This window comes from Varroa destructor, unplaced genomic scaffold (genome assembly GCF_002443255.2).
Source record: "Varroa destructor unplaced genomic scaffold, Vdes_3.0 BEIS01000004.1, whole genome shotgun sequence".
Classification (NCBI taxonomy): Eukaryota; Metazoa; Arthropoda; class Arachnida; order Mesostigmata; family Varroidae; genus Varroa; species Varroa destructor.
In genome coordinates this window covers 232,335-257,226 of record NW_019211457.1, presented here as the reverse complement: position 1 = coordinate 257,226, position 24,892 = coordinate 232,335, and the positions used below count along the sequence as shown (strand labels likewise).

The 24,892-nt window shown below is 38.3% G+C and overlaps 1 protein-coding gene across 14 annotated transcripts in view; it reads left to right on the top strand.

Annotated features, from left to right (window-relative positions):
* TBC1D16 (TBC1 domain family member 16) overlaps positions 1–11,867 on the top strand; it is an 83,568-nt gene extending 71,701 nt beyond the window's left edge. For 12 of the 14 annotated variants that reach the window (XM_086986693.1, XM_086986689.1, XM_086986684.1 and 9 more), the window contains 3 exons: positions 1,307–1,630; positions 2,157–2,359; positions 2,862–8,333. In XM_086986693.1, coding sequence (XP_086842819.1) covers positions 1,307–1,630; positions 2,157–2,354 — 522 coding nt within the window. In that variant the 3' untranslated portion in view covers positions 2,355–2,359; positions 2,862–8,333. Of the gene's footprint in view, positions 1–1,306; positions 1,631–2,156; positions 2,360–2,843; positions 8,334–10,920 lie in introns of those variants that run through there. The other 2 variants (XR_015326100.1, XM_086986685.1) reach the window with 2 other exon arrangements.
* The last annotated feature ends 13,025 nt before the right edge of the window (positions 11,868–24,892 follow it).

The window sequence follows — 24,892 nt, the reverse complement described above, 5'->3', positions numbered from 1 at the left end:
CAGAAAGACGGACACTCACTCAAACCCATGCAAAAAACAAGAGTTGCTGACGTTATCAAAAAATGTTCATATGCCTTCCCTTGACACCATCTCAACATATACATGCAGGACACAAAAGCTGAGCATGAGTTGATTTTAAAATATTGAAAAAATCCAATTTTTTTGGAGTGAAGGAATACTACGCCTGTGTCCTTTTCCTTGAAACGGGTGCGAAGGGCAGCCATTGAAGTACGTGCTTAACGGGAGTCAATTAATCAAAACCCTCATTAAAACTAGGTTTCATATTAAATGTATTATAGCATCATATATTGCTAAAGACTAACTTTACCTATATATATATACGCCTTGGGTCTCTTCCACAGGCCAACTTTAAAGGTCAGGTTGGAAATGTGGTTTTCGCGAAGAGAGACGCTATTTCATGTCCGACACGGACCGAAGTCTTTAAGCATGAGAATACTTTATATGTATAATGTTGTGGCTGCTATGACGAAAGATGAAGCCAAGCTTTGATTGGGGGCTACATTCCCCCTTGTAATACGATGTAACCAGATATAACAAACAAGTTATCATTACCAATAAGCTCTTCGATATACGATGTATCAATTGATATTTCAATCAATGTTCCACGCTTTTCCAGCATAAAACATATGGTAATATATATACGATTTATAGGCAGAAGGTACATTTCTCTGCTGTCTATACGTTACCAACAATAACAACAAGTATCACAACAAAGCCAGAATAATCAGTGGGTAACGTGTTTGATTAAAATTAATAGACTCCAATTTCGCCTTCTTACCTACGAAGCTTCGAGAATTCGAAGCCGGACGTAGACACGCCGTTCATTTCGTACTGGCCTAGACAAATCGTCTGAAGCGATGTTGGATCGCCGGACGTAAAATCTAGAAATGGCCATTTTGTATGATATGCATAATAGTATTTCATCGAATTAGTAATTACTAAAGTTACAATGTCTCCGCGATGCATCCGCGTCCCGTTACGCGTTGACAATCTGAGCCGATCTTATAATCCAGATACTGAAGCGCGCTACCGGACGTAAAATTTAAGTTGAATCAATAGAATATCGTCGTGATGGAGCCGTCCTAACGTGTTATCCTAATAAACCGAGAAGTATGAAAGGTCGAGTTTAGGCTCGAAGCTGACTGCAGATACGTTCCGGAAAATGCCGACTACGTGAAGCGATCCTTAACGTAAAACTCGACACATGTATTTAATAGCAATACTAGTAGTAATAATAATAATAAAGTTTCTGCATGTGTTTCATTTTTGTTTGCTTCCTTTGTAGAATTATCTCCGTGAGTTATTGAAGCTCTTCTGTCCATCCTTCTATCGTCACCTATCTCAGCATCTCGATGCGCTCGAACTGCTTTTCGTTCATCGTTGGGTGTTATTGTGCTTCAAACGGGAGTTTCTGCCTGCGCAGTCGCTGCTAATTTGGGAAGCCTGTTGGTCCCAGTGGTTGACCGCACACTTTCATCTGTTTGTGTGTGTAGCAATAATCTCCGTCTATGGACAAGATGCCGTCACCCAGAATATGAGCCTGGACGAAATGCTTCTACACTTTAGTTCGTTAGCAATGCATATGGACGCAAGGACTGTACTTCGAAAGGTGCGACTCGAAAGGGGAAAACTGGTCAAGCTGTAAACATTAGCAACTACCACAAATTTAACATAGGAGACAGGACGAGTCTGTAGGATTTTCACACGATGTAATTTGTGGGATAGGGTGACAATTATTGAGATATGTGGAAGCGTGCCTTGTGAAGCATGTGTCTGAGAAAAATGTGTATAGCCATTGTATGCATTACATAAAGATACCCTGAAAACATGTTTAAACTGTAGTTTTCTTTGTCGTATGTTATAAAAGGTCTTTAATATCAACTACATTTGAAGTAGTTCAAAAATAGGTCAAACTAATTGCTCCCCTTGGATATTTTTTTTCTTTTATAATAATCCATGGATCTACTCGGAGGCAAAGAAGTGCCCAGCAATACTTCCCTGATCTGAAACGGATCCTTGATGCTACACCAAATACGTAGTTTTAGGGACTTGTTTTCACAAAAAAAAAAGCTGGAAAAAGTAGTATAGAAAACAAGCTCGCGTACCATTAGGCTGCTCGATCCGTCGTATTTCAGGCCCGTGGCCTGGTTTACCAGTTTCGCTCACGTCGACGCTTACCGTGTAGCCTTGTGGCGTTGCTCACAACTTCGTCAACCTTCGATGCTACGTGGGACTCGCACGCTCTGCCTTCGGTTCTGTGCGTCTGCGCAGACTTTGGAGACACAGGGATCTGTACAAACCGAGCCCACCTTGACACCTTACATAACTTCTGATATAGGTTCGTAATATATATATATATATATATATATAGAGAGAGAGAGAGAGAGAAAGGGGTTAACAATTTGCGACCAAAAAATACATTTTCTGGATCAACCACGTGAGTTTTGCAGTGGCATTTCTGGTCCCTGCGCGATTTATGGTAAAATTTAGAACACCATAATTACATTACGGTTGCGTGTTTTCAATCAAAGACATATTTTTAAATTTTGAAAGATAGTGAAAATATTAAAAATATCTTTCATAGCGTGTTCGGCTGAAATTTTACAGTAAAATATATTGAAAAGAGGGAAAACCAACTCGCCAACAGGCGATCGATAGATCTCTTTTATACCAACAATATGATTAAAGAGAGATCTTACCTACTTCTCGGCTTATTCTGGGGCTAACAAGAAGGCTAAATTGACCAGTTCATGCACGAAAATATCGTTTTTACGTTCATCTATTCTCTGACCATTTACTTAACCTAGTAAGACAATTTCTAGATCTCTGCTTTATTACAGGTTCAGGCCGCACGCTCCGTCAGGGGTAAATGCGGCTAAAAGTTTTTATTGCGCCTTACCGAAAATGTCATATGCTATCAGCCTGCGTTGAGAATACGCGATGTTAGCCTAAGCAGATGACCCGTGAGCGACAAATCTGTTCGTGGATGAACCAGGGCAGGCCATAGACAACAGCATGTATCAGCAGCCATTGCGTGCCCCACAACAGCAGCGGCAGCATTATTAGCGGATCCGTATTTTGCGCTGAACAAGCCCTCAAAGGTACTGATACCCATAGAGGGCGTTATATCGATATCAACTCTGCGTACTACGTACAGCATCGGGTACGTCTTGCATTGGACGTTTCAACCAAGCATTTCTCACATATATTCGAAACTTGTTTCAATACGTTTTTGTCAGTTGGCCTTCGACGAGTTGTCATCACTTAGCAGGGCCTCTTACTCAGGCCTTTACCGGGTCTTCAGAGATTCCAAGCTAGGCCGAATAGACCCGCATACAGTGAGTGTTCGAAAAAACCGCGCAAATAGTTAGACGGAAACGCAAGCAACGATACACTTTCCGCCTAAACATACGTACATCAAAGAACATATACTATTTGGTTAAAAAAAAAATCAGGATGTCAATATTTATCATTTCAGTTCTCATTTTAAACTGCTAACTAATCAATGTGATGCAAGGACTGCGTATATAGTATTTTCGGCAATTAAATTTCAAACATGGTTTTTGCTGGGAAAGGCGCAAAAAAACACTCGCTTTAGTGGGGCGTACATTTAATAATTTCGCGTCTACAGACAAAAATTATTTTTGGCAAACTTACAAGGTATGATATATACGGTACAGCCAATCCGATTACTCAAAGAGATATTTTATAGCAGGACTGAGGTAAATTATCTGTGAAGTCTATTGAAATTTACCGCCATTTTCTATTCTAATTCCTATAGGCCTTTAGGTGTGGAAGCACAGTTTGCAACGGTTCGGCAACAGCGGCATATATAAATCCATTCATTGGATCTCCAATCTGTATTCTGCTCGTTGAAATAAACAAAAAGTTCTTTTCAACGCGTTGAACGAATGTTTTAAGAGCAGAAAGATTTCCGTAGCTTAACCCTATATCCATTCTTGCCAGTCTATTGTAACTGCATCAACGGCGGTTTCGTCCTGTACATAATGTATGATATTCAGAATAAATGATGTTTTAAATTACGCGGGCATTTAAAGGCAAAACATTTCCTTGTTTCGTAAATAGGGCAATGTTTGAAACATATAATTTTTTGCATTTTGATGAACAAACAATTAAAACCATAACAGAAACGAAACATTGCACATAGCACTACCTATCAGAGACCATCTGCAAGCCTGAAAACAGCAATATATATGCACACTAATACCTATTTGAAGGAGATGATGTATGCTACTTCAATATACAGTATGGGCTATTGGGTAACTTGAATAGAGGAAACTCTCTGATAATCGTCCTTTCCAAAAATTATATGTTAGCAGAGACCTTCAAGCGGCATCACTGCATCGTAAGCGACTTATAAAAATGATAATGACACGTGATACAGGGCCGTCCCCATCGTAAGAGATTGTTGCATGCACGTAAGAGAACATCGAGTATAATACATACTATAGTAGATATAATAAACAAAAACGATTGATCATTTCTAATAGTCCCCCACGGCTACCGGATTGATAAAGACTACTATATATAATATCGTACTAAGACGAATATTATGCTAATGTTATTATTTGTTCAAGAGCAAGTTGTGTGTACAGCACGAGCACGCAGTAGATGTCGCTAACGGTACAGTGCACGCTATTGTCTTGGGTCTTTTAACTATGATAGAGCGACAACTTCCATTGAGTGTAGATGGTAGAACACGATCATATGTTAAACGAGAATTACTAAGAGCTGATCAACGAGGCATATACCGATATTTTTACTTCCGACATGTGACTTCGGCATCTGATCCTACTGATACTACGGAACCTCCCCTACTTTGAGGTCTCACCCATAAAAATAGTGATAATACCGAAAATGCCAGCAACTGAGCAAAAAAAACGGGGCTAAGGTCCATATATTAATTATATCGTTGATAAAAATACCATTAGAGGCTTGACAAACCTTCTAGCCGAAAAGCAAGTTTTATTTACTTTTATATATATAAACATATATGACAAGCGAATACCTAAACTCCGTGAACGTTATGATATTATTGTAAAGTAATAATAGTATTATTAATGTTACAATGACGATTTATATGTATCCTTTTCTCCTATACCTAACCTATAAAAACCTAGAAACCTATAAAAAATAAGATGAAAAAAGCTGATATGCAAATGGAGTTAGATAATGTAAATAAACAAACTCTGCTAGTTTTGTCAACTACTATAGGATAGACTAAATCGACCTCGATCTTCTGTGCGAGAAGATCTTGAGGCGAATTGTGTAAGACAAAGAGTGACCAAAACATACCTGCTACAGATTCTAACATAACTATTTCGTGTCTTCTTGAGCTTCAGTGCAATTGCAAGGCTATGTTCGAAATGGAAATCGTGTGTGTGTGTGTGTGTGTGACTGTGTCTGCGTACGCACGTTTCAGAGGGGACGTTGTTACTAATTGACAGCCAGAGATAGAGTTTCTCTCTGGTGCAACGGCTTATGGCGATTCGGGACATGAGGTCTGAGGCATTTAGCTAAATTGAAATAAGAAAAAGTGATAGAAAAAAACTATCCATTATATATGGATCTCTTAAAAGATCCATAACGAAAGGACGAGGCATAGAATATTCGAATAGAGCCTTATGCGAACTCCTCTTGCTTCTAAAGAAGCAAGCCTTTCTGTAGTTCATAAAATGTCTTCCTTGACCGGGTAGTTCTTTTCCATCATTTGAATGCTCGCCGGAATTCGGACCATTCTAATGATGACTCTGTCGATAGAACTAACTCTCTCAGTTGATCTTGTGTTTACTATTGTATTTTCTGATTTGAACCTGAACAGGTTCAAGCCCCGGCGACGACATACATTTTATCTTCGTGAAGCGAAATATACACAGTGAATTAGCTTAGTTAAATTTTATAAAATGGACGTCTTTATAGTCTACTTGTTTGTTCTGACTGTTAAAAACACTAAATTATCAAGTACTATAACAATATAACGTCTAGTTGTTTTTTCGAATAAAGTCAAATGAAGACACCGTGGTGTTTGGTGACAGCCAATGCAATAGTGGTAAATACTGTTGTTTTTGAATGTAAGTAAACTTTTTCCCACGAATAGACGACAATGCATTAATTGATCTGATAAGGCCACATTACTCCGTGTTTGTTGAAATTTTGCTAGTCCACAAACCTATTCCTATCAGCGAATTAGATGTTATGTAATTTCGTTATGTGTATTTAATCGGTTCGTCTATAAAACTGACAACGATGACTGCAGGACAAGCCTTAGGAAAGGCTTTCGTTAGAATTGTTATTAATATGGTTACAGCAACCACCGTCGTCTGCTTGTATACCGTTGCCTAGGGGTACAGGCCAGGGTACAACTATTCTCTGACAGGTTGTTAAACAAATCACAGATATTATGGTTGGACTTCTATACGTGATCAACACATCTACATCTTCTGCGAACACCATATCAGTTTCTAGCTTAAGGTCGTCATTTGCTCACCGAACCCTGCGAGCTAAACTACGATAGACGCTGTTACCTGTGCATCCTTAGAGACGGAGAGGATGCAATGGACAGTCCACTCCGGAGGTGACGATGCGCTGGGCACCAGCAGGAGTCGAAAATCGTTTGTTTTCAATAATGGACTATAACGGCCCGATCTGCCAAAGAAACTTTTGCGATCACGATTCGTCTGAGTCCTAGAAAAGTTACCATGAAACTCTGAATACATCTGAGAATTCTGCATACGACTAGCAGACGTTCGATCTGCTCAATGCGGTGGTCTGCTGGTCTGATTGGAGAAGTATGTAAACCTCGAGGGTGACCGACCACGCTAAAAGGAATAGTTCGCATGTAATTAGCTAGAAATAGTGAGATTGCCTTCGGTGGTCAGGCGTCATATCAGTATGTGTTAAAATAAGACGATATTCAAATGTGCCACATACAAAATCAGCATCTTATTATGCCGAATTCAACGTCACAGGAATGAACAGCGGAACCCAAACTTCGAAAGCTACTTGCGCTGAATTCTCAGTTAATAACAACATCAATAGATGCGCTGGGACTTGAAGTGCGAAGGAAAGGTTCGAATCGAAGGTTCAAATTTCTGTGAAGCACTTCAACAGGAACGTGTTGGCCTGTTACTAAATTTAAAGACACGTGGTGAAATGGGAGCCAAATTCTAAGTTGGCCACATACCGATATTCGATTCGTTTTGAGGTGCTGGAAAAAGACAGCCGTCTAAAGCTATAGTAGTAGGAACGAATGTAGAATTTTAACGATCCCTAACAGCGAAGTCAAACTTGCAACCTTTTTTTATTTGGCATCGGAAAATTAAGGACCGCTTTCATATGAACATTATCGAAAACGTTTCGAAGAGCGTTTCGACATTGATAGGAAAAATGTCGCAAAGAACTTCAGTTCAATCAAATCTTAACTTAAAAGTTCAGCATTTATGATACGCTAGACGCTTGAATATTTGCGTTTCAATATCTAACATTTAAGTTAATTAAAACTTGTACAAAAAAGTTAGTCACCGAAGAAGATATACGGAAACACGTTCCTAAGGTAACCATAGGCTGTTCCGTTGGCAACTTTGTGACCCATAAATATTAGGTCGGGAGCTTTAATGGCAGCAGGGTACAATATAATATAATGGCCTGCAACGTTGTTTCATATCCTACATATCTGTCTTGGCATGGAAAGACTCGATAAAGATGTCCCAGTGTCCTTGTGAATCCTGCAGCGAAAGCAGGAGAACATTAGTGGAATGGGAATTTGTTACCTCGCACATGCTAAACACAGAAATACAATTTATGCAAAAAAAAAATGCAGAGTAAGGCCATCAAGTAGGGTTATCAAAGACCATGGTTGTTAAACGTGCCAATGTAAAGGCTAAATAATATAAGGAGAACTAATTAATACTAAATACGAAATATAATAATGTCGGACCTGATGTGATCAATTTCGACTGACCGCCTGTTGGAGTTTCTCGATATAAACAGTTCTGAACCGAAACTTAATCACGATTTACAGGGTAATTACACGAAGTAATGAATGGCAGGAAAGGCTACAGCGGCTTTTTTTTTTTTATTATTGTGAAACGACCGACCGAACTCGTTGGTATTTACGCTTTAGCTTTTAATTCACTCCTTTATCAAGCTCAGTTGGAGTCGATTTGGAGCTGGGAACAAAGGACAATTTTCAAAATGGAACAGTGATTTAAACAAAAAACACATATTATGTAAATATATACGAGTATATGACAGTTCTTCAATAAATGTCTGCAACTGTGATCGATGAACGAGAGCGAATGTCCTCTTTGCTTTCTATAGCGTTTGTATAAATTAGGTTTGACGCTGAAGAGTAGTCATTACTGGGGGACGTATGGAAGGCCAGAGCTACTTTTCATCAACGTCATTACAAAGCCATGCATAACGCTAAACCTTCGCGTACTAAGATTAATTCCCAACAAACTCATAAACATAAGAAATTCTTTATTTAGTTATACCTGTCATGAAGTATCTATTATAATGACATTTCTATTTTGAGGTGAAAATTATTTGCGAGCCCCTTTTACACGAAAAAGCTACGGAAACGATTTTCTAAATTTTGTCGGGAGTTTTCAGGATTTATGGCTGCAATTCAAGTTTCAGAAGTTTTCAGCGTTCGGGTCACATGTTTCATTGCTTAGTACCATATAACCGATAGCGTTGAAAAGGCAGTTTAAAGTTCCGCGCAGCATAATATGACCATTAACTACTGTAGACCGACAACGGAGTGAGAGTCATCCCTCTAATGTTCAGTGAGATTCTCTCGTTAATATAATCGATATATTATTATTATTATTATTATATTATAGTCCGATTACGGTAATAACAACAACAAAACAGAGATACATATAATACTTTCCCTTTTCTTTTTCATTCCTTTCCGATTGCTTCTCGAAAAGGCAGCGACAGATGTGCTCTGCGAACCGCGCAGAACTTTTAAGATACTACAAAATCAACTTACGTATTCTCAGTAAATATTTCATTAAATAAAACATCCTTAACTGCAAGTTGGCGCTGGTCTCAGATTTTGTTACTGTTTGCTTTGCCGGCGAGAAGAAATTCGTAATTTTTAGAACCTGTTAAGTTTGCTACATGCGTTTAACACTTGTTGAGTTTAATAGGCGTGAACCAGATGCAGACGGCTACAAGTCACAGTGGTGAACGCTTCTAATCGCACGGGGCTTTGAAAGCACGATGGCCTACAGCAATCCTGCTAACAAATTGGTCCTGACATTAAGGGGCAATGAATAAACTAAAGCCATCGCTACCATTTAAATAAAAGATTTCATTAACTGCAGCGTACGACGGAACACAAAACGTAACTTGCTATTTACCGAACTACCAAAATGAACGTGCGCCCCCATTAAGATGTAGACGCCGACATTCAACTTAGAGCTCGAGATTTTTCTAGCAGAAATTATCTGAATTGCTTAGCGCTCAGCTGCGGCTGACTAGCTTTATCGATAGAGTTTCTTTATTAACGAATAATATACATCGAGCCGGCCGTTCCTAAGCCGCAAATAGAGGCCAACTTTCGGCGGAACACTGCTTGAAGTTTTCAGTGTCGTCGGAAAGCTTCGCACAAGGGAAAGTTCTTCAAATACAATATAATAGTAGCGTCGAATCCTGATAGCATCAATAGATTTTATCTTCCTCAAACGTCGGCAACGCTTTCTTCTTCAACTCTAATAACCAACTTTAAATTTAGCACATAACTTAGGCCTTGAGTTAGTCGTTATCGTACGCGGTAGAAAACGTCAACCATCTATTTGTTCAGTTCCCTTTTAATCATTCAAATCAAATATTATAAAGGTAAACGCATTGGAGTCTTCTCGAGCATTGCTATCGGCAGCTGGTGCCATTGGTATTCAATCAGGTTTAGTCGCTTGTTCTTCGACACTATTATAAGCACGAGCTTCACGTTGAAATGTAGATAATTCGCTGGAACGGCTCTCGTCGTTAGGATCGTTAACTGACCTTTATGTCGAAACGTTTCAAGTGCAATGATCCCTCTAGATTTTCGAGAGGATTTGCCAAGCACGGTTCTGTGGTACAATATTATATTGATGATCATCTTTCAATGATGACATTTTTTTGTTCAGACGACACAGCGCTTAATGGACGGAGCTGGAAATAGTTAACCATCTGGAACAACTTTTAATAGCCTAAAGAAAAAAAAAATGTGAAGCTAAAAACTTTTATAGATGCGTACATCTGTTTAGTCATCTTTCCTTCAGCTATGAACTTCACACTGAAACGAGCACGCAAAAAGCGTTTTATAAAAGATTATATATGTAATCGTCATCGAACTCATCGGCCCTAAAACAACACTGAAAGTCGAAAAAAATCGACACTTTTTTTCCAGGCCGTTTTAACCAGGTTAATGTAAGTGTACAGGCAAGAAACCTGGTAGGTTCCTTGGATTTCTCTGAATATGTAGAACTACTGGACGCCGCTAGATGGCGCGTAACACTCGGTGTGCGTATTGATGTTGCATGGTTTATTTCTGCGTTTGTGGCTAGGTTATAACCAACACAGCCTTTATTTAAAGGCTTGTGAAATACACCGCTTAGGAGGCCGAATTTAGAAAAACGCGGTCCAGCTGAATTGTCACATTAGCGAAAATGATACCGACAATAGCTAAGGGTAGTTGCTCAGTTAGATGCTTCTGTATCATCTGATTCATCAGGAAGTATTGCCGGGCGTTAGCCGCACATCGAGCCGGTATGCTTGCTATATTGAATGTGTGTATGTATATACATAGCGGCGATTTTAAGGTACTACACTCTTCCTATAAACACTAAATAATAACTTATTTATATTGTCATTGTTCAATTGTAGGGACGCACAACAACTAAATACTGCCGTTGATTAACAACCCGAAAATCACCAGGTTCGCCGCCACAGCAAACAGGTGGTCAGGCAAACAACCGCTTCTCAACGCGATAGATTTTTGCGTTACTAAAGCGCATCACATGGTAGAGTATACAAGTTATTGACATACAGTTCAGGAACTTAAACTTATCTCCCAGGATTCGCAAGCAGAAACCTAAAGCTTTACGGGATCCAGCCATTGAATGAACATTAACTAAAACAGATGCGAAACTTGACGGCTTACTGTTTATCGTGCCGCTTCTAGAGGAACTTAATTCCACTGGACGGCTGGAGAACTTCGTAAAGCACTTGTGCTGTAGTCGAATGTTCATGTTTATCGCAGGAATATAGGTGGCCATAATGAGACGACTGAGAAGCATTGTAGTAGAAGCCTTTAAACATTTTCCTAGGCAGCAGTTCATCGTGAGATTGTTCAAACAAGAAGATCACAGTTCGGTAGTAGTGTCGTTATGGCTGGTCCTGGGTCATTATGGAGCTGGCGGTCGCTTTGCCGAATTCTGTCAGGTAATCTTCGGTCTTGATCAGTCATACTATACGTACCGCAGCCATTATCAACGGCCGAATACACTACGCAGTACTATCCATGCTAATATAGTTTTTAATTATATTTTGATTTGAACAAAGACTAAACGGAGGTGTTGTATCGCTGATTTCTATAACTACGATTGCGGCCGATCGACGTCTATAATTTGTTAATTGTTGTCAGCTAACAGCTGAAGAAGCGTTATACGGGCCTTGCTGCCGCCGTTACCGAATGTATAATAGAGACACGTGGAGGCCATGACCGATATTGGCAAAAACGGTATGTAGCAGAAAAAGTCAGCCTGAAAAGAGAGGCTAGGCATGAAACCCATTCAGGACCAGTTCCGTCCTGGTCCGGGCCATCCCAATTAATTGTTTGTTCATTAATAAATAGACGAGAAACCCTATACTGTGTATTAGTTCCGAAATTATATATATATATATATATATATATATATATATATAGGGCAGGGCAAGGGTTATATGGCAGTCTGAATTTTACAGCTGCATCATCAATGAAATTAAACTGTTAAATGATTTTTTGCTATATTTTTGTGACATCCTTGTACTCGATTAATCTGCTAAAACTTTATCCAAATATCTCGCAGAAGCCATTTAGGAGTTTGAGACTTTGTCTATCTAAGGACAATCTAAGGACAGTAAAAAAAATGGTTTTGTCAGGGAAACTGAACGAGACAGTAGTGTACCTACATTCAATTCTATCCGTTTACCTGAGGTATCTTGTAGAGTATAGCCTTAGATTTGTGTCTATTGGCATACACTATGCTAAAAGATATCTTTGTCGATAAAATTATCAGTTTAATTCAATCCCACAAAATTTTAGTTGGTCCCCCGAGCGATTTATTGATCCGATGACATTTGTTGCTATTTTTTTTTTCTTTGGCTCAACATATATATATATATATATATATATCACTGTTTCGATCTGTATTGCTATCATACATAACATGGATTACGTATCCACATCAGCACGAAATGTCTGGTCTACATTCTGGAACATTACGTGCCCTAGATTTACCAGGCAAATACGTTGTCAGCGAATCGTTACGGTGACATACAACAGTTGGAATAGTTAAAATTAATAAATTTGATATAGGCTCTTCTGGCTTTATATACTCACTCTTAAAAGAGGAACGTCAAGATGGCACGGTCGGTCAAGCCCTGCGTTCTGCTGCAAACTTGTAATAAGTCGACTTCGATAGAAGTGCTGAGGGCTAATAGGTGGCTCATATCCAGTCGATATTACGTGACGAACTCTAGGACTCCTTCGTGCAGGTAGTCATTATATATTGCCCATTACATATAACCAAACCGGCCTGTTAGCCTTCAATATATGGAAGGTCGTACGTTAAAGATGTGCATCCTCGGAACATTCGATTTAGAATTGTGCAAGAAAAACTATGGTTGCTAGCAACTCCCCGGGCTTGAAGCGTGTTAAGTTAGATACATGTAAAAACTATGTCTCGGCCGATGACTTCGGATCGACTTTAATACACGACTTTATTTATTAGCGAAATTGGAGGGTCATGCTACAAAATAGTGGAGCTTTGGATACTTAGAGCTACATTTTTGCTTATTCTCGATACTTGCGAAAAATTTCTACTGCTTAATGGCTTATCTTCCTTCTATACAGGCTTTCTTCTATATCACCAGTCAGGGAAACTGCCTGCCGATGCCTCTGGTGACCACTTCAAAGATGATGATAACGACGTTTTCTTACTAGTGTCCTTTTACTAAGAGGGTTGCGTGAGAAATTCAGGAGCTCAAACTGATCTGGCACAGCTGCCGCGTTGAATAATCGGGTTCCCACAGTATCGTCTGAGAGAGGACTTCAAGATTTGACATATGCATGGTACAATATAGAAGCAAAGACAAATGAAACCGAGCTAGAAACTCCGCAAGATCTTTGCAATCTAGCCGTGAGTACTTGGCACTTGCAAAAGGACGTAATTCAGGTAGGTTGGATATGCTTACTGTAATGACAAAAAAAAGTTACCGAAAGCTAGGCGATGTCTAAGCATCTAGTAAAAAAAACAGAACCTAAGATTTGAAAGTGGACCTGGACAGACATAATTCGTTTCATGTTGGAAGGAGTCAGGTGCCTGAAACGGCAATGCTTATAGACATATAGCCGACGTAAGCTGACACAAGACGTTTTTTCAGTGCATAACAACGTTACAGTATTATAATATCGTTTTATTCGATTAGCCGCATGGAACCTTTTTTTTTTATGGAGCAAGTCGCGACCTGAAAAAGACCTGAAATACATTTGATTTAGCCTAAAGCATGGCGAAACTAAACAAAAATAAAAAGTTCAATTAGAATTGAAAACGAAGTTTAGACTGCATTAAACAGAGCTTTATTTAGAAATTAAAAAAAAAAACAGAATTTTACTTAAGTATCTTCCTATCGGGGGAATGGGGAGGCTATTGTCAATAAGTGATCGGTAATATGAAATGAGAACAGAATTTTATAGCAGTTACGGTTGGCGTATGATTCTTAGCTCGTGTAAACTGGCAATAGATTTAATTCAAGAGGGTGTTTTAGGAAGTCGAAACAACTGTAGAATGTAGAATGACTGTCGGAATATAACATAATAAATGCGGAAGAAGCCTCTATTCCCATATTCATGATCAATATTAATATTGACAAGTCACAATTAGAAACAACTTCAAAAGACTTCATTTAATTAACAAAATTGATCGAATATTTTTGTGACAAAAAAAACCAACGAGTGATGGCACGGAGAAAGTAATCTGTAATTTTAGATGCTGTTTCTTTGAACCTTGGGTTTAAAATTTCTCCTTGAAAAACGAGGAAGCTCCATGTCAGTGGTCGCTGGTGAGCCAAGAAACTTTGAGCCTCTTTCCTAAAAGGGAAGCTTCGAAACTTTTCTCTAATGTAATCGATTCTATTGCTACACAACACAGGGCCCTTGATTTGGCTAAGGGGCCGAAACACTTACCAGGTAAGCAATTTATGCAGGTCAATACAACTTATACAGCAGTTAGCAGTTTGCCATCTACCGATCCCGACTTATGCGCCGGCACTTGCAACGTCAACACAAAAGGAATGTCGAGTCACGTTCTAAGAGCTGCGATACTTATCTTTCTACTAGTGACACCCGCGGTTCTAACGATCTTTATCGTTGTCCATTGTTGTACAGAGAGTAGAGCGCATGGCAACGCAACACAATCTACAAAAGCTTAAGTTATTTTACGTCCGAAGCTCAATCGACCAACAGGATGGATTAAGAAGACGCTCATTGGAAACGAGACTTTAACTAGTGTTGTTCATTTCGAGTACATCGGGACGGCCAGCCAGGACGAAACACGGACTCCGAGAAGTCCTATTGAACACACGGTGTTTGGTAATGCTCACAACACAATAAAAACCACACAACGAAAAGTAAATTGACTGTTATTTATAGTCAATGCAACCGTATATTTGCTTGAAGAACTGACCACCACTGGATAGACCGCTTTCAGCGTCTTCCAGGAAAAGCTTGTGGGCAGATAACGATTCAGAGCGAAGCTCGAGATTTATCGACATCTGAACAAGTCTAATATAAAGAAAATCATTTGCCAACTTGTAGTACATAGGCTAGACTGCTATAGCCAAGGGTCTGGTGAGGCTTGTTTAGTGAGTATTTTAAAATCGAAAAATAATACCTTGAGTTTTGGGATCCTATTTGAGGAAGGTCACAGCTCAGATTGTACTGCAGATCCAGAGGAACGATTCGATCGAGTGATCTTGAGCCATAACTATGCACACCTGATGTTCATGACCAAATACACCATTCAACACGTAATGACGTCAATAGCCTATAGTAAGGACGATGTGACACAAAAGGCATATGATCGTTAGGACCAGTAATTGCTTTCCCATAAAAGAACTATAATGACAATAATAATAATAATAAAAAAAGATATAAGCGTTTGCGTAAGTACGTAAGTATCATGCAGATAAAAAGAGGCTAAGTTTCAGGTAGTCTTATCTTTTGCGTGGTGCGCAACATACCAAAATTAATAATTCGTTAATAACTAGTCCTTATCTGTCGAACGTCTTCGAGGTGAAGAATCGCAACACTTTCTAACGAAGGTTCTTCCCGTGCCACTTACACCCCGTTCTTCTAATCGATCAAAGGCTAGTTATCTGTGTATCTTTTGCACTTCCTGCTGTTTTTATAACATCTGCTATTTCAACATAAACACATAAGCTGTCCAGCTGAAGATGACTTTCGGAAAGTTCCCTTTAACGTAATCGATCACAACTTCTGCGACGGCAATGATCATGAGTACCGTGACTCCAAATACAAACAAACAACCGGGAACTTAAACGTGGCAGGCGTTCCCTAATTAACTATCGAATTGCGAAAAGTAATCTACGACACCTATATTTGACTCCCTCTTTCAGCTCAACGATACTTTGACGAGAAAGTTTCCTCATTGAAGTTTGTTAATTCAACTGTCTAATTGTTTATATTAATAACAAATGGGTATCCTAAATGGATATTAAACTCTGATTATTACATTTTATAGCACTTCAACTGTCCCTTTTGTTTGATACAGCACCGTGCTGTTCGTAAATACGTGAAAAATCGTGTTACACTCTATTTGAAAATATTGACGCTGAAGAAAAGTACATCTATAGATACTTTATCCATATAGTTCGTGTACATGTACTATCTATATATCGTAGCGTTGCATAGTAGGTATAATTACCTTGTCTGTAATTGTTTTAAAGTATAGATCATGACTAATTTAGAGTGTCTAGCAAAAATGTCTGCTTAGCATGTCCCTTCTATACAACGCTTTAGTCTTCATCATTACTGTGTTATAGCGGTGGGCTAGGGATAGAGTAATGAAGTGTCAAACGCTTTACTATAGATCGCAGATTTTCGAATAACCAACGCTGACAATTGCCGAACTAAACGGATGTCCGAATAGGCCATGCCGCAAGCATTTCCACTGCATTACAAATTGATGCCACTTCTTATTAAATCGTAGCATCACTCTTTTCGTTTTTTTCATTAGGTCAATGTACCTATAATTAGTACGACATAATATACAAATATAATAGATACCCTTAGATAAATATTTGAAAAACGCGTTCAATAACAGAGCAATACAAGATCTTTTACGCTTTTTCATATTACGTTGAAGCGTCGCGTGCTAGAGTCAACGGTAATGAAAATGCAGGTAAACTTGGAAAATCCAAATTATAAGCCAGCGAAATATCCTTGAGTCTATTCGTTTGTAATATTTATTAATAGCATTGGATTCTAAAGAGGACATATTTTTTCTATTATATATTGTAATTTATGCATACGTGCCATTGAAGATTGATTCTATCTGATTGTAAATATGTATCGTCAAGGGACGTACACGCTGGTGTTTCACTGCCGCTCGCAAGAAGTGCCGGTCTTCCGCAATGGATTCCGAAATCAAAGAGATCGTCGACCTAGATGAACAAAGAGATCCATTTCGAGTGCACCAATTTGTGCATAACCTTGATACAGGATTTTCTCGACCGACTACACGACAGCTCCCAACAACGGTTTCCCTGCTCCACGCTAAATATGATTAAGGATTCCCTCCCTGAAAATCACGATCTTCCCCTGTCTGTGTGATTGGAAAAGGGCTTCTTTCACTAAATACTGCAGCGTCTTGACACTTAAGTTTTAAGTTCGATTGCGTTTACTAACGACACAGACCCGCTTTGCTCACCCGGTGTTACTCTCAACAAAGTGTTAACACAATAGCCCTTTCTAGATAAAGATATTATAAAAAAGAATGCAAATAAATGGTTGAGACAGGTTAGGTAGATAGCAGCATAAATATTGCTAGTCAACAAACGATTTACGTAGGTTTATCATCGACAGTTACTGAATCATAACGGTGCTCTTTGCGCAGATCGACACTAGCTTTCAGATTAACATGCCGACATCAAACAGAGCTCAATAGTGAGCTTACGGAAACGGTTGTGCAGAGCCATTGCTAGCAACGTTGCCGTGAAGTACACGAAGTTTCATGTTGCCCTTGCTCCGAAAAGGCCTACCATGTGAATTATTATTATTATTATTATTATTCATTTATTTATAATGATCCCACTCTGGTATGTTGACATTATACTGTATGTATACAAAATAGATACTTAGAAATAGAATAAATAAATAATATTTCGTCACCGGATTACTAATTATAGTACAAGCTGATGTTGTCGTCGCATTAGATTTGATTTTATGGGCGCCAATTGATTACTAAGCGTGACCGTAATTTATAGATTTTCAGGATTTGATTTCTGTCTGTCTATGCGGACCTGCACCACACATTAACTAGAAACCGGGACGTTTACTTGAAATGATTAATTAACTGTTAAAACTGCAATTCTATAAACTCGCGTCTGAACCGTCGATACGATTAATAGAACTTCATAATAGGAACTTAAAATAATAATAACAACAACAACAGCAGCAGCAGCAGCAAATGGATCTTAGTAATCGTTCAAGCGTAAATATAGAAAGTGCGACATCGTATTTATAGGCGGAGTTCCTTTGAACAGAGGTGTCTTCTAGGCGACGAGTTCATGGATAGCAATATTTGACCTATCATATCAGTACAAAGAACAGTGTCTATCGACAAAAGAGATTCAAGTGGTGCATGTGATGCGTAGGCATGTATATGAGCTGTTTTTCCTCTGCGTGCGTTTTATATCCGCCTTTCTTGCCGGTGGCCTGTCTATACGCATCGCAAGCAGCGTTTGCAATAGGGGAACAAAGCTTTGTATACGGAGCCGCTAGGACATCGCTCGTGTCGGAATAATGGACAAGGTCTTATTAATCAACGATTCGATTAATCCCAAGCTCCGTATGCAATTGTACAAGTCAAGTAACTGCAATTTCAAATCGTCGCGTCGTCAATCGATACGCAAAAGTATCCGAGAAACTGCGTCGGACCGGGTACGCGTCGTCGACGATAGAGGCTTAGTTCCGGGTCCCACAGACAAGATCCCACCTTATCAGTTAGTTACGAACTGAAAAGATAAAGGCTTTGATCGCCTCAGATAATCGCTAATCAAACTGAATAGGAGATCACTGAAGTCCTATATTCATTCGAGGTGCAGTCTCTATTGAGACTATTCAACGTCACCCTTCACCATTCGTACGGCGGTAACAAATAAGCGAAACGTATGGCCATTCTACTACCAGCAGAGGCCAGTACCAAATTTTATCGAGATGACACAAGAAACAATAGTAATAGCACAAACAAGAGATTCATCCGCAAAAATACTTCATGTAAGGATAACTAATGGATTCTTGTGGATCGAAACGGCAACAGCTTAAGATACGCAACGGGATATTCGCAAGATAGCTTCAGATTTGCAAAATTGATAACATTAGACGATCAGTAGGTTTGCCACACAATCACTTAGAATATAGTTACTAACGGCTGAACTTACCATACAATTCACATGGGAAATCAAGCCACGGACATAAAAATGCCCAAATTCACCCATTGCCACTGGCTTAGATAACAGATTGGATATATTACTGCACTCCCTTTAGAAGACGCATGGCCTGCGTAAATACTTCTAAACTGTCCTAACGAGTTAATCTGCGAGTTGATATATACTAAATTGTAGAATGCAGGATTATTTTTATATACTTCAATTGTCAATTGTACAACTGAAATGTAGCTGGCAAACTATACTATTTATCTGAATCATGTATCTACCTTTTTCAATGCTCTAATGCAAAAATGTGATGCGAAAGCAACGATTATTCACATAAGATTTTTGATTCATTAACTTAGTAATTTATAACTTAACGAGAACTAGTAACTTAGTAATTAGTGGAAAAAAGTACAACCATCAACTTACTTAAATCCTGTACGACATTGTCTTCAACTAGCTTTATTGCATCCAATTCTATGGTTCTATACAGTTAGACATAACCTTGCACAAATTATAGCTGATCGTCATAGATAGTGGTCATTGATTTTCGAGCCCGACTGGATAATACGTGAGCTCTGAGTGCCGATGTCGCTTTCTGCAAATTTACTAAATATACACTCGGCGTCATAAGCCGGTTTCGAGATGTCTACCTGCCCGCAGTTCATGCAGGCGATACGCAGTCCTGCAGGACAAATGATTTTACCGCGAACATTCCTTGCCACATGACTTCCATAAATTATCGTTTTTAAACAAACACTTTTTTTTTTTGCCTTCCAACCCCTTGACATTTCGGCAGACGAAAGAATCTCGAAAGCTTCCTTTGCCCTTTGTTTGGAAAGTAAGGTAGTTTCTTGTTTCCCTCACTGATTTCCTGTAGTAATGAGTAACAATGTACCCTCCTCGGCACATAATGGGCAGTGAGCGGCGCTTCATGTAGGCCACATTGTTCCACTGGTGGAGTCTATGGTTCCTACATAGAGCTTCCGGTTTAATACTTTTGCTGTACGGGCATGTTGGTGTGGCAATGGATGGCGTCGGGTAAATTCTCGGAACCGCTGATATACGCTTGCTGAGATTAAAATTTGATAAACATATTATTAGTAATAGTTAGTTATATTAAAAATATTTTTCTTTGAACGATAGAGGTACTTAGCATGGATATCAAATCGTCAAAGATATATATAGATATATCTTTATTTATGTAAAGATACCGTAGCCAGACCTGGCTAGTTTTTATGAAGAGTAGCAAGAATATTATGATAGAATTACTTATGACAAAGGTACTAAAGTCAACAATTTACAAACCATATATTATACACACATGTGCGTTCGCGAAGATCGAAAACATAATTATCAGTTTTACGTTTATTATAAGCTACAGCAGCCATGTAGCAGTATACCGACTCAGGTCGACCTCAAGCAAGGGGTTCCGAATAGAAATGCTTACGACAAACCATGCAAGTTCAGTCGAAACGGCTATCTTCTCTAGAGGATCGTAGAGAATTATGTGTGCATACGATATATAGCAGATAGAAGGAGGAAATACCTTTTTTTTTCTTTATCGATGGTGTCAAGCTAGGAATCGAAGTCGATGGTAGACAATTAGCTACGACGAACAGCTAGTACCTCGACAAGGCATCGCCGTTCAAAACAGAGATAATGCAAGCTAAGCTTCAACACATATAGTTTGAAAATGCCCCATATGTATATGGCGACGTGTTCTTAAAGTCTATGCCGTATCTCCCGACATATAACAACAGTCCGTAGCAAGCCCATATAATTTTCAGTCAAAATGTGTTGGGCAGTAAGATTTCACAATGTTATAACGCATATTCCACCATCCACACAGTTATCTAATGTTTATCTCTTTTTTTTTTCATCTAGCTTACCTATCTATAATAGAAAAGTTTTGAAACACATTGTTCAATGAATGTTATTATCTTATCCATTTTATGCTTTGAAAGAGGAAGTAAACAAACCAAGTTCGGTAGCATATAAGGCGTAAAGATGATCTTCCTTTGTTCAACAAGGGTACCTTCGCAAAACATACAATAATAGCATACGTACATATAAAACAAATAATAGCATACATATAAAACAATTCAAAGGAGATAAAGATTCGAGGAACAACGTTACTTTAGATGGTTGATTTCTGGAAACACATTTAAGTGAAGCTAGGTCGTATCTCAGTAACTCTTTTCAAATTTACCAGCTAAACACGTTACCATTGCGTCACTTAAAGGGTAAAGCTATTCCCGGGCTATAGTTACTAGCCAAGCGCATGGTATAAAAGCAAAGTTTTTGATAGACAGGCTGTAGCAGAGATGCGTTTTCGAGTCATTGCAGACAGATAGATGGCTCGATAGGAGGCCCATTTCAGATGTCACCGGCGTTGATTTAGTCAAAAGCGTGCGATCTGCAAGTTCAACCTGAACTTTCTACAGGCATGAAGATTTTTGTGCCATATGACTACTACAAGTTGCTCTGCTAGGATGAACCCATCAATGACTAAGTGCGATAGAAATGTTTCGAGTTTGACGACTAGCGATATTGCCATTGAGCATCATTGCTGTTTCAAGCGGAAAGTTACTACGGCCAAAATATTTTTTATACTGCGACACAGAGCGCGATTCATGCGGTGGAACCATGGCGCAGGGAATTTCGTATAGAAAATCTTGACCCTAAAGATGTTTCTCGCCTAGAACACTTTACAATGCCGAGGCGTAGTCAACGATTAAGGCCGTCGTAGTTCAAATATGATTTATGAGAAATCATTCGGGAAGGGTAGTTCCTGTCATGGCGTACCTAGTGAACTTAAAAGGTTCGAAACCGGGCATGGGGTTGTTTCGTTTCATGCCGGAGGTCAGCTCACTAGAATGCATTGTTGCTGCTACTAGTGAATAAAAAACTGAATTCACTGATAGGCAGTGTGATTTTTCCAGATATAGTTTTCATTTCTATGATGCCAATATCGGTACTGTGATTAAAAGAGCACATACTAGGCACAAACAGTTCTCATATTAAAAAAAAAAAAAAAAAAAAGAGTTTTTAGAGCTAAGTGTTAATACGCTTCAGTAAGTGTTCTTATGTGTGAGAAGTGAGTCTAGTTGCTGTATCTTATAAAATTTGTTATGTAAAGAAATTCGAAGTTTTTTTTTCTCGATCGACCGCTTTGATTATTCAATAAATTATTCAGCAATGAAACAGTCTACTTCCAAGGCATTTTAACTATTGGCTGAAAACATTGGTTCATAATTAGTTCGTTCTTCATTTCATAGAATTTGTATGATATATGAGACCAGGGGGTTATTACTGTTTTGATCCTATACATTTTTTTTTATATGTTATTAATCATTCTTCCAATTCCATTTTAATTAGATTAGATTTACAATTCCAAATTAATTAGAAATCTACGATCAGACCGTATTGAGCGAATACAAAATAGCACATAGTGAATTTCCGTGAAATATTTAGTAACATCTATTGGGTAATTTATCTCATTGAAAGATTGTGTTGTTATACTTTGTGGCTCAAGTTACATGAGCAACAACCTTTTCAAAATAAGTTGTATCACTAAGGTGAAGAATACAACTTAGCAAACAAAGCACTGACACACAAAGAAACAGGATCTGCAGGACCTTAGGGCAGTGAGATCATCGCAAACGGCCTTGTCAGGTCTGATGAAACAACTTGTACAGTAAACGATAAAAATTCTCTCGATATACAGTATCCTATCGTACCACCTCGGAAATCATTCGGTAGGTGGCGCTCAGTTGAAGGTAGAACTTTTTTTTTGAACAGCATGCTGAAATGGCTAAAGCTTCAGTTGATCGAACCCTTCTCGTTTCATTCAAACGGCGTAACCCACTAAATGAGTCCTGCTCACCTACGAATAACCAGTGAGTCAGTGAGGCTCAACACAGAGATTAGACGATGAGGGATGGATCGATAGAAAATGTAGGCAATAATGTATTTTGTTGAGACGTTTAGTGATAACTCAGCCGGCCAGAAAGATGGCTGTAACAACCAAATCGTCTCCCAAATACTTTCCAATATTTTCTGCTTGCTAGCTGTCATGAAAGTAACGCGAAAACTTGATTATATCGACGAGCTAGATAAGAAGCATCTCTAGAAAAAAATCCAGGTAGCACTAGTCAACAGCCTAATATAATAGGAAGGTTTTTAGCGATAAAAGGTTCCATCAACCTAGATCAGTCAGTCAATTTTTACCCTATCGAACCCTATATATGTATCTATAGCTCAAGTAAATTTTTACTAGCATAATGTATTTATCTAGTTAGTGCGTGGGTATCGACAGTGGGGCTATATATACCCAAGTCAGGCGGTAAATGCGTTTAAATGGCTATACAAATAATTAGATGTTCAGTACGACTGAATTTAAAATATAAATTTAAAAACACTAAGTACTTTTTAGCTAGATTGAAGTAAGAAATAATCTCTTAGATCCTAACAATGCATTTACCACGGCCGCTAATGGTGATAACAATGAATTTAAACAAATCCAAAATTATTCAAGATATCTAAGATAAACACACACACACACACTTGTTTATTACTCAAAATATTTATCTAGGTATGATTTTAACTCTTTTATATAACCTTGCTAGCACCAGTAACTCATCCGAAAGCTCAAAAAAGTCCAGAAAACTTAAAAAATCAAACTTCTTTTATAATGTGGAGAAAATACAGCATCTTATAGCGGCGAAAATATAGGCCTGAATAGAAAAGCGTATTTCTTAGTGTAGCCGTAAATAGTTAGGAATAGTAAATAGTTAATAGGAAAGAATATTTTATTTATAAGGAGATGTTAATATGCAAAACATATGATAAAATACATGTCTTATTATATCATATGGAATAAACATATGTATACTCTTCTTCTGTTTTTCTTCTTTCTTCTCTATCAACTCTATTTATATAGGCTCTGTCCATACGCACGCGAATGAGGGTGATTATTTATTACGGATCTCATAATAAAATTGCTAGTTCAGTAATCCCACGTACGATAAAAAAAAAAAAAAAAAAAAACGTTTCTCGACCTTTTTATCAATTCTTACCTTCAATCTTAATCTTATCAATTACTATTTCTATTGGTGGACCACTTTTGCATATATATAATCTATTACTAATATTATCAAAATCGTTAAGAAAAATTATTATGGTTACATTGTGACTTGCGATAATGTCTTCTTTTAAATGCTAAGGCATACTTAAGCAGAAATACTATTTACTTGGAAAAGTTCATATAAGCTAAACGGTGATCTCGATTTGACGAAAAAAAAAAAACTCTATTTCGAAAAAAAAAAAAAAATGTTATTTTTATGATTACGTAAAGCTATTAGCTCGGCATATTCAAATATGAATACGTCAACTTTAAATATTACTGGTCATAGGCTTATTTGACTATTGATGTCACTTCAGTCAGTTGACTACCTTCCCTGGCCATAGTTTCAACGTGTATTTGTTTTACGTGGGAACGTATACGTGTCGTATTTACCATACATATTGTCGGCTACTAACTGCTCAACGGTTTCTATGCTAATGCTATTCTCTTATTATAATTCTCTATATTCTAATGCTCAACATTCATAGGTCCCTTCGCTTTTCGATTAAGTCATTATTCTTTAACCGTTCCCAAATTTTAGTCCTCCGTTCTTATAATGACGTGTCTCAGCCTTGTTTATAATTCTGCATAAAACACCCGTAGGGCTGGCACCTGCCAGCGTGTGTTATGTTCGGGGACTGTCCGGCGAACTCCCTCCTCTAGCCTGGTTACTTATGCCTTAACCGTTTGTGTGCGTATTGTTAAATTAATGTTACGATAAATTTCATTTAGTCGATCCCGGTTGTTATGTATCCAACGAATAGACAAGATATTTTTAAGCGTTTTGGTGTTCTA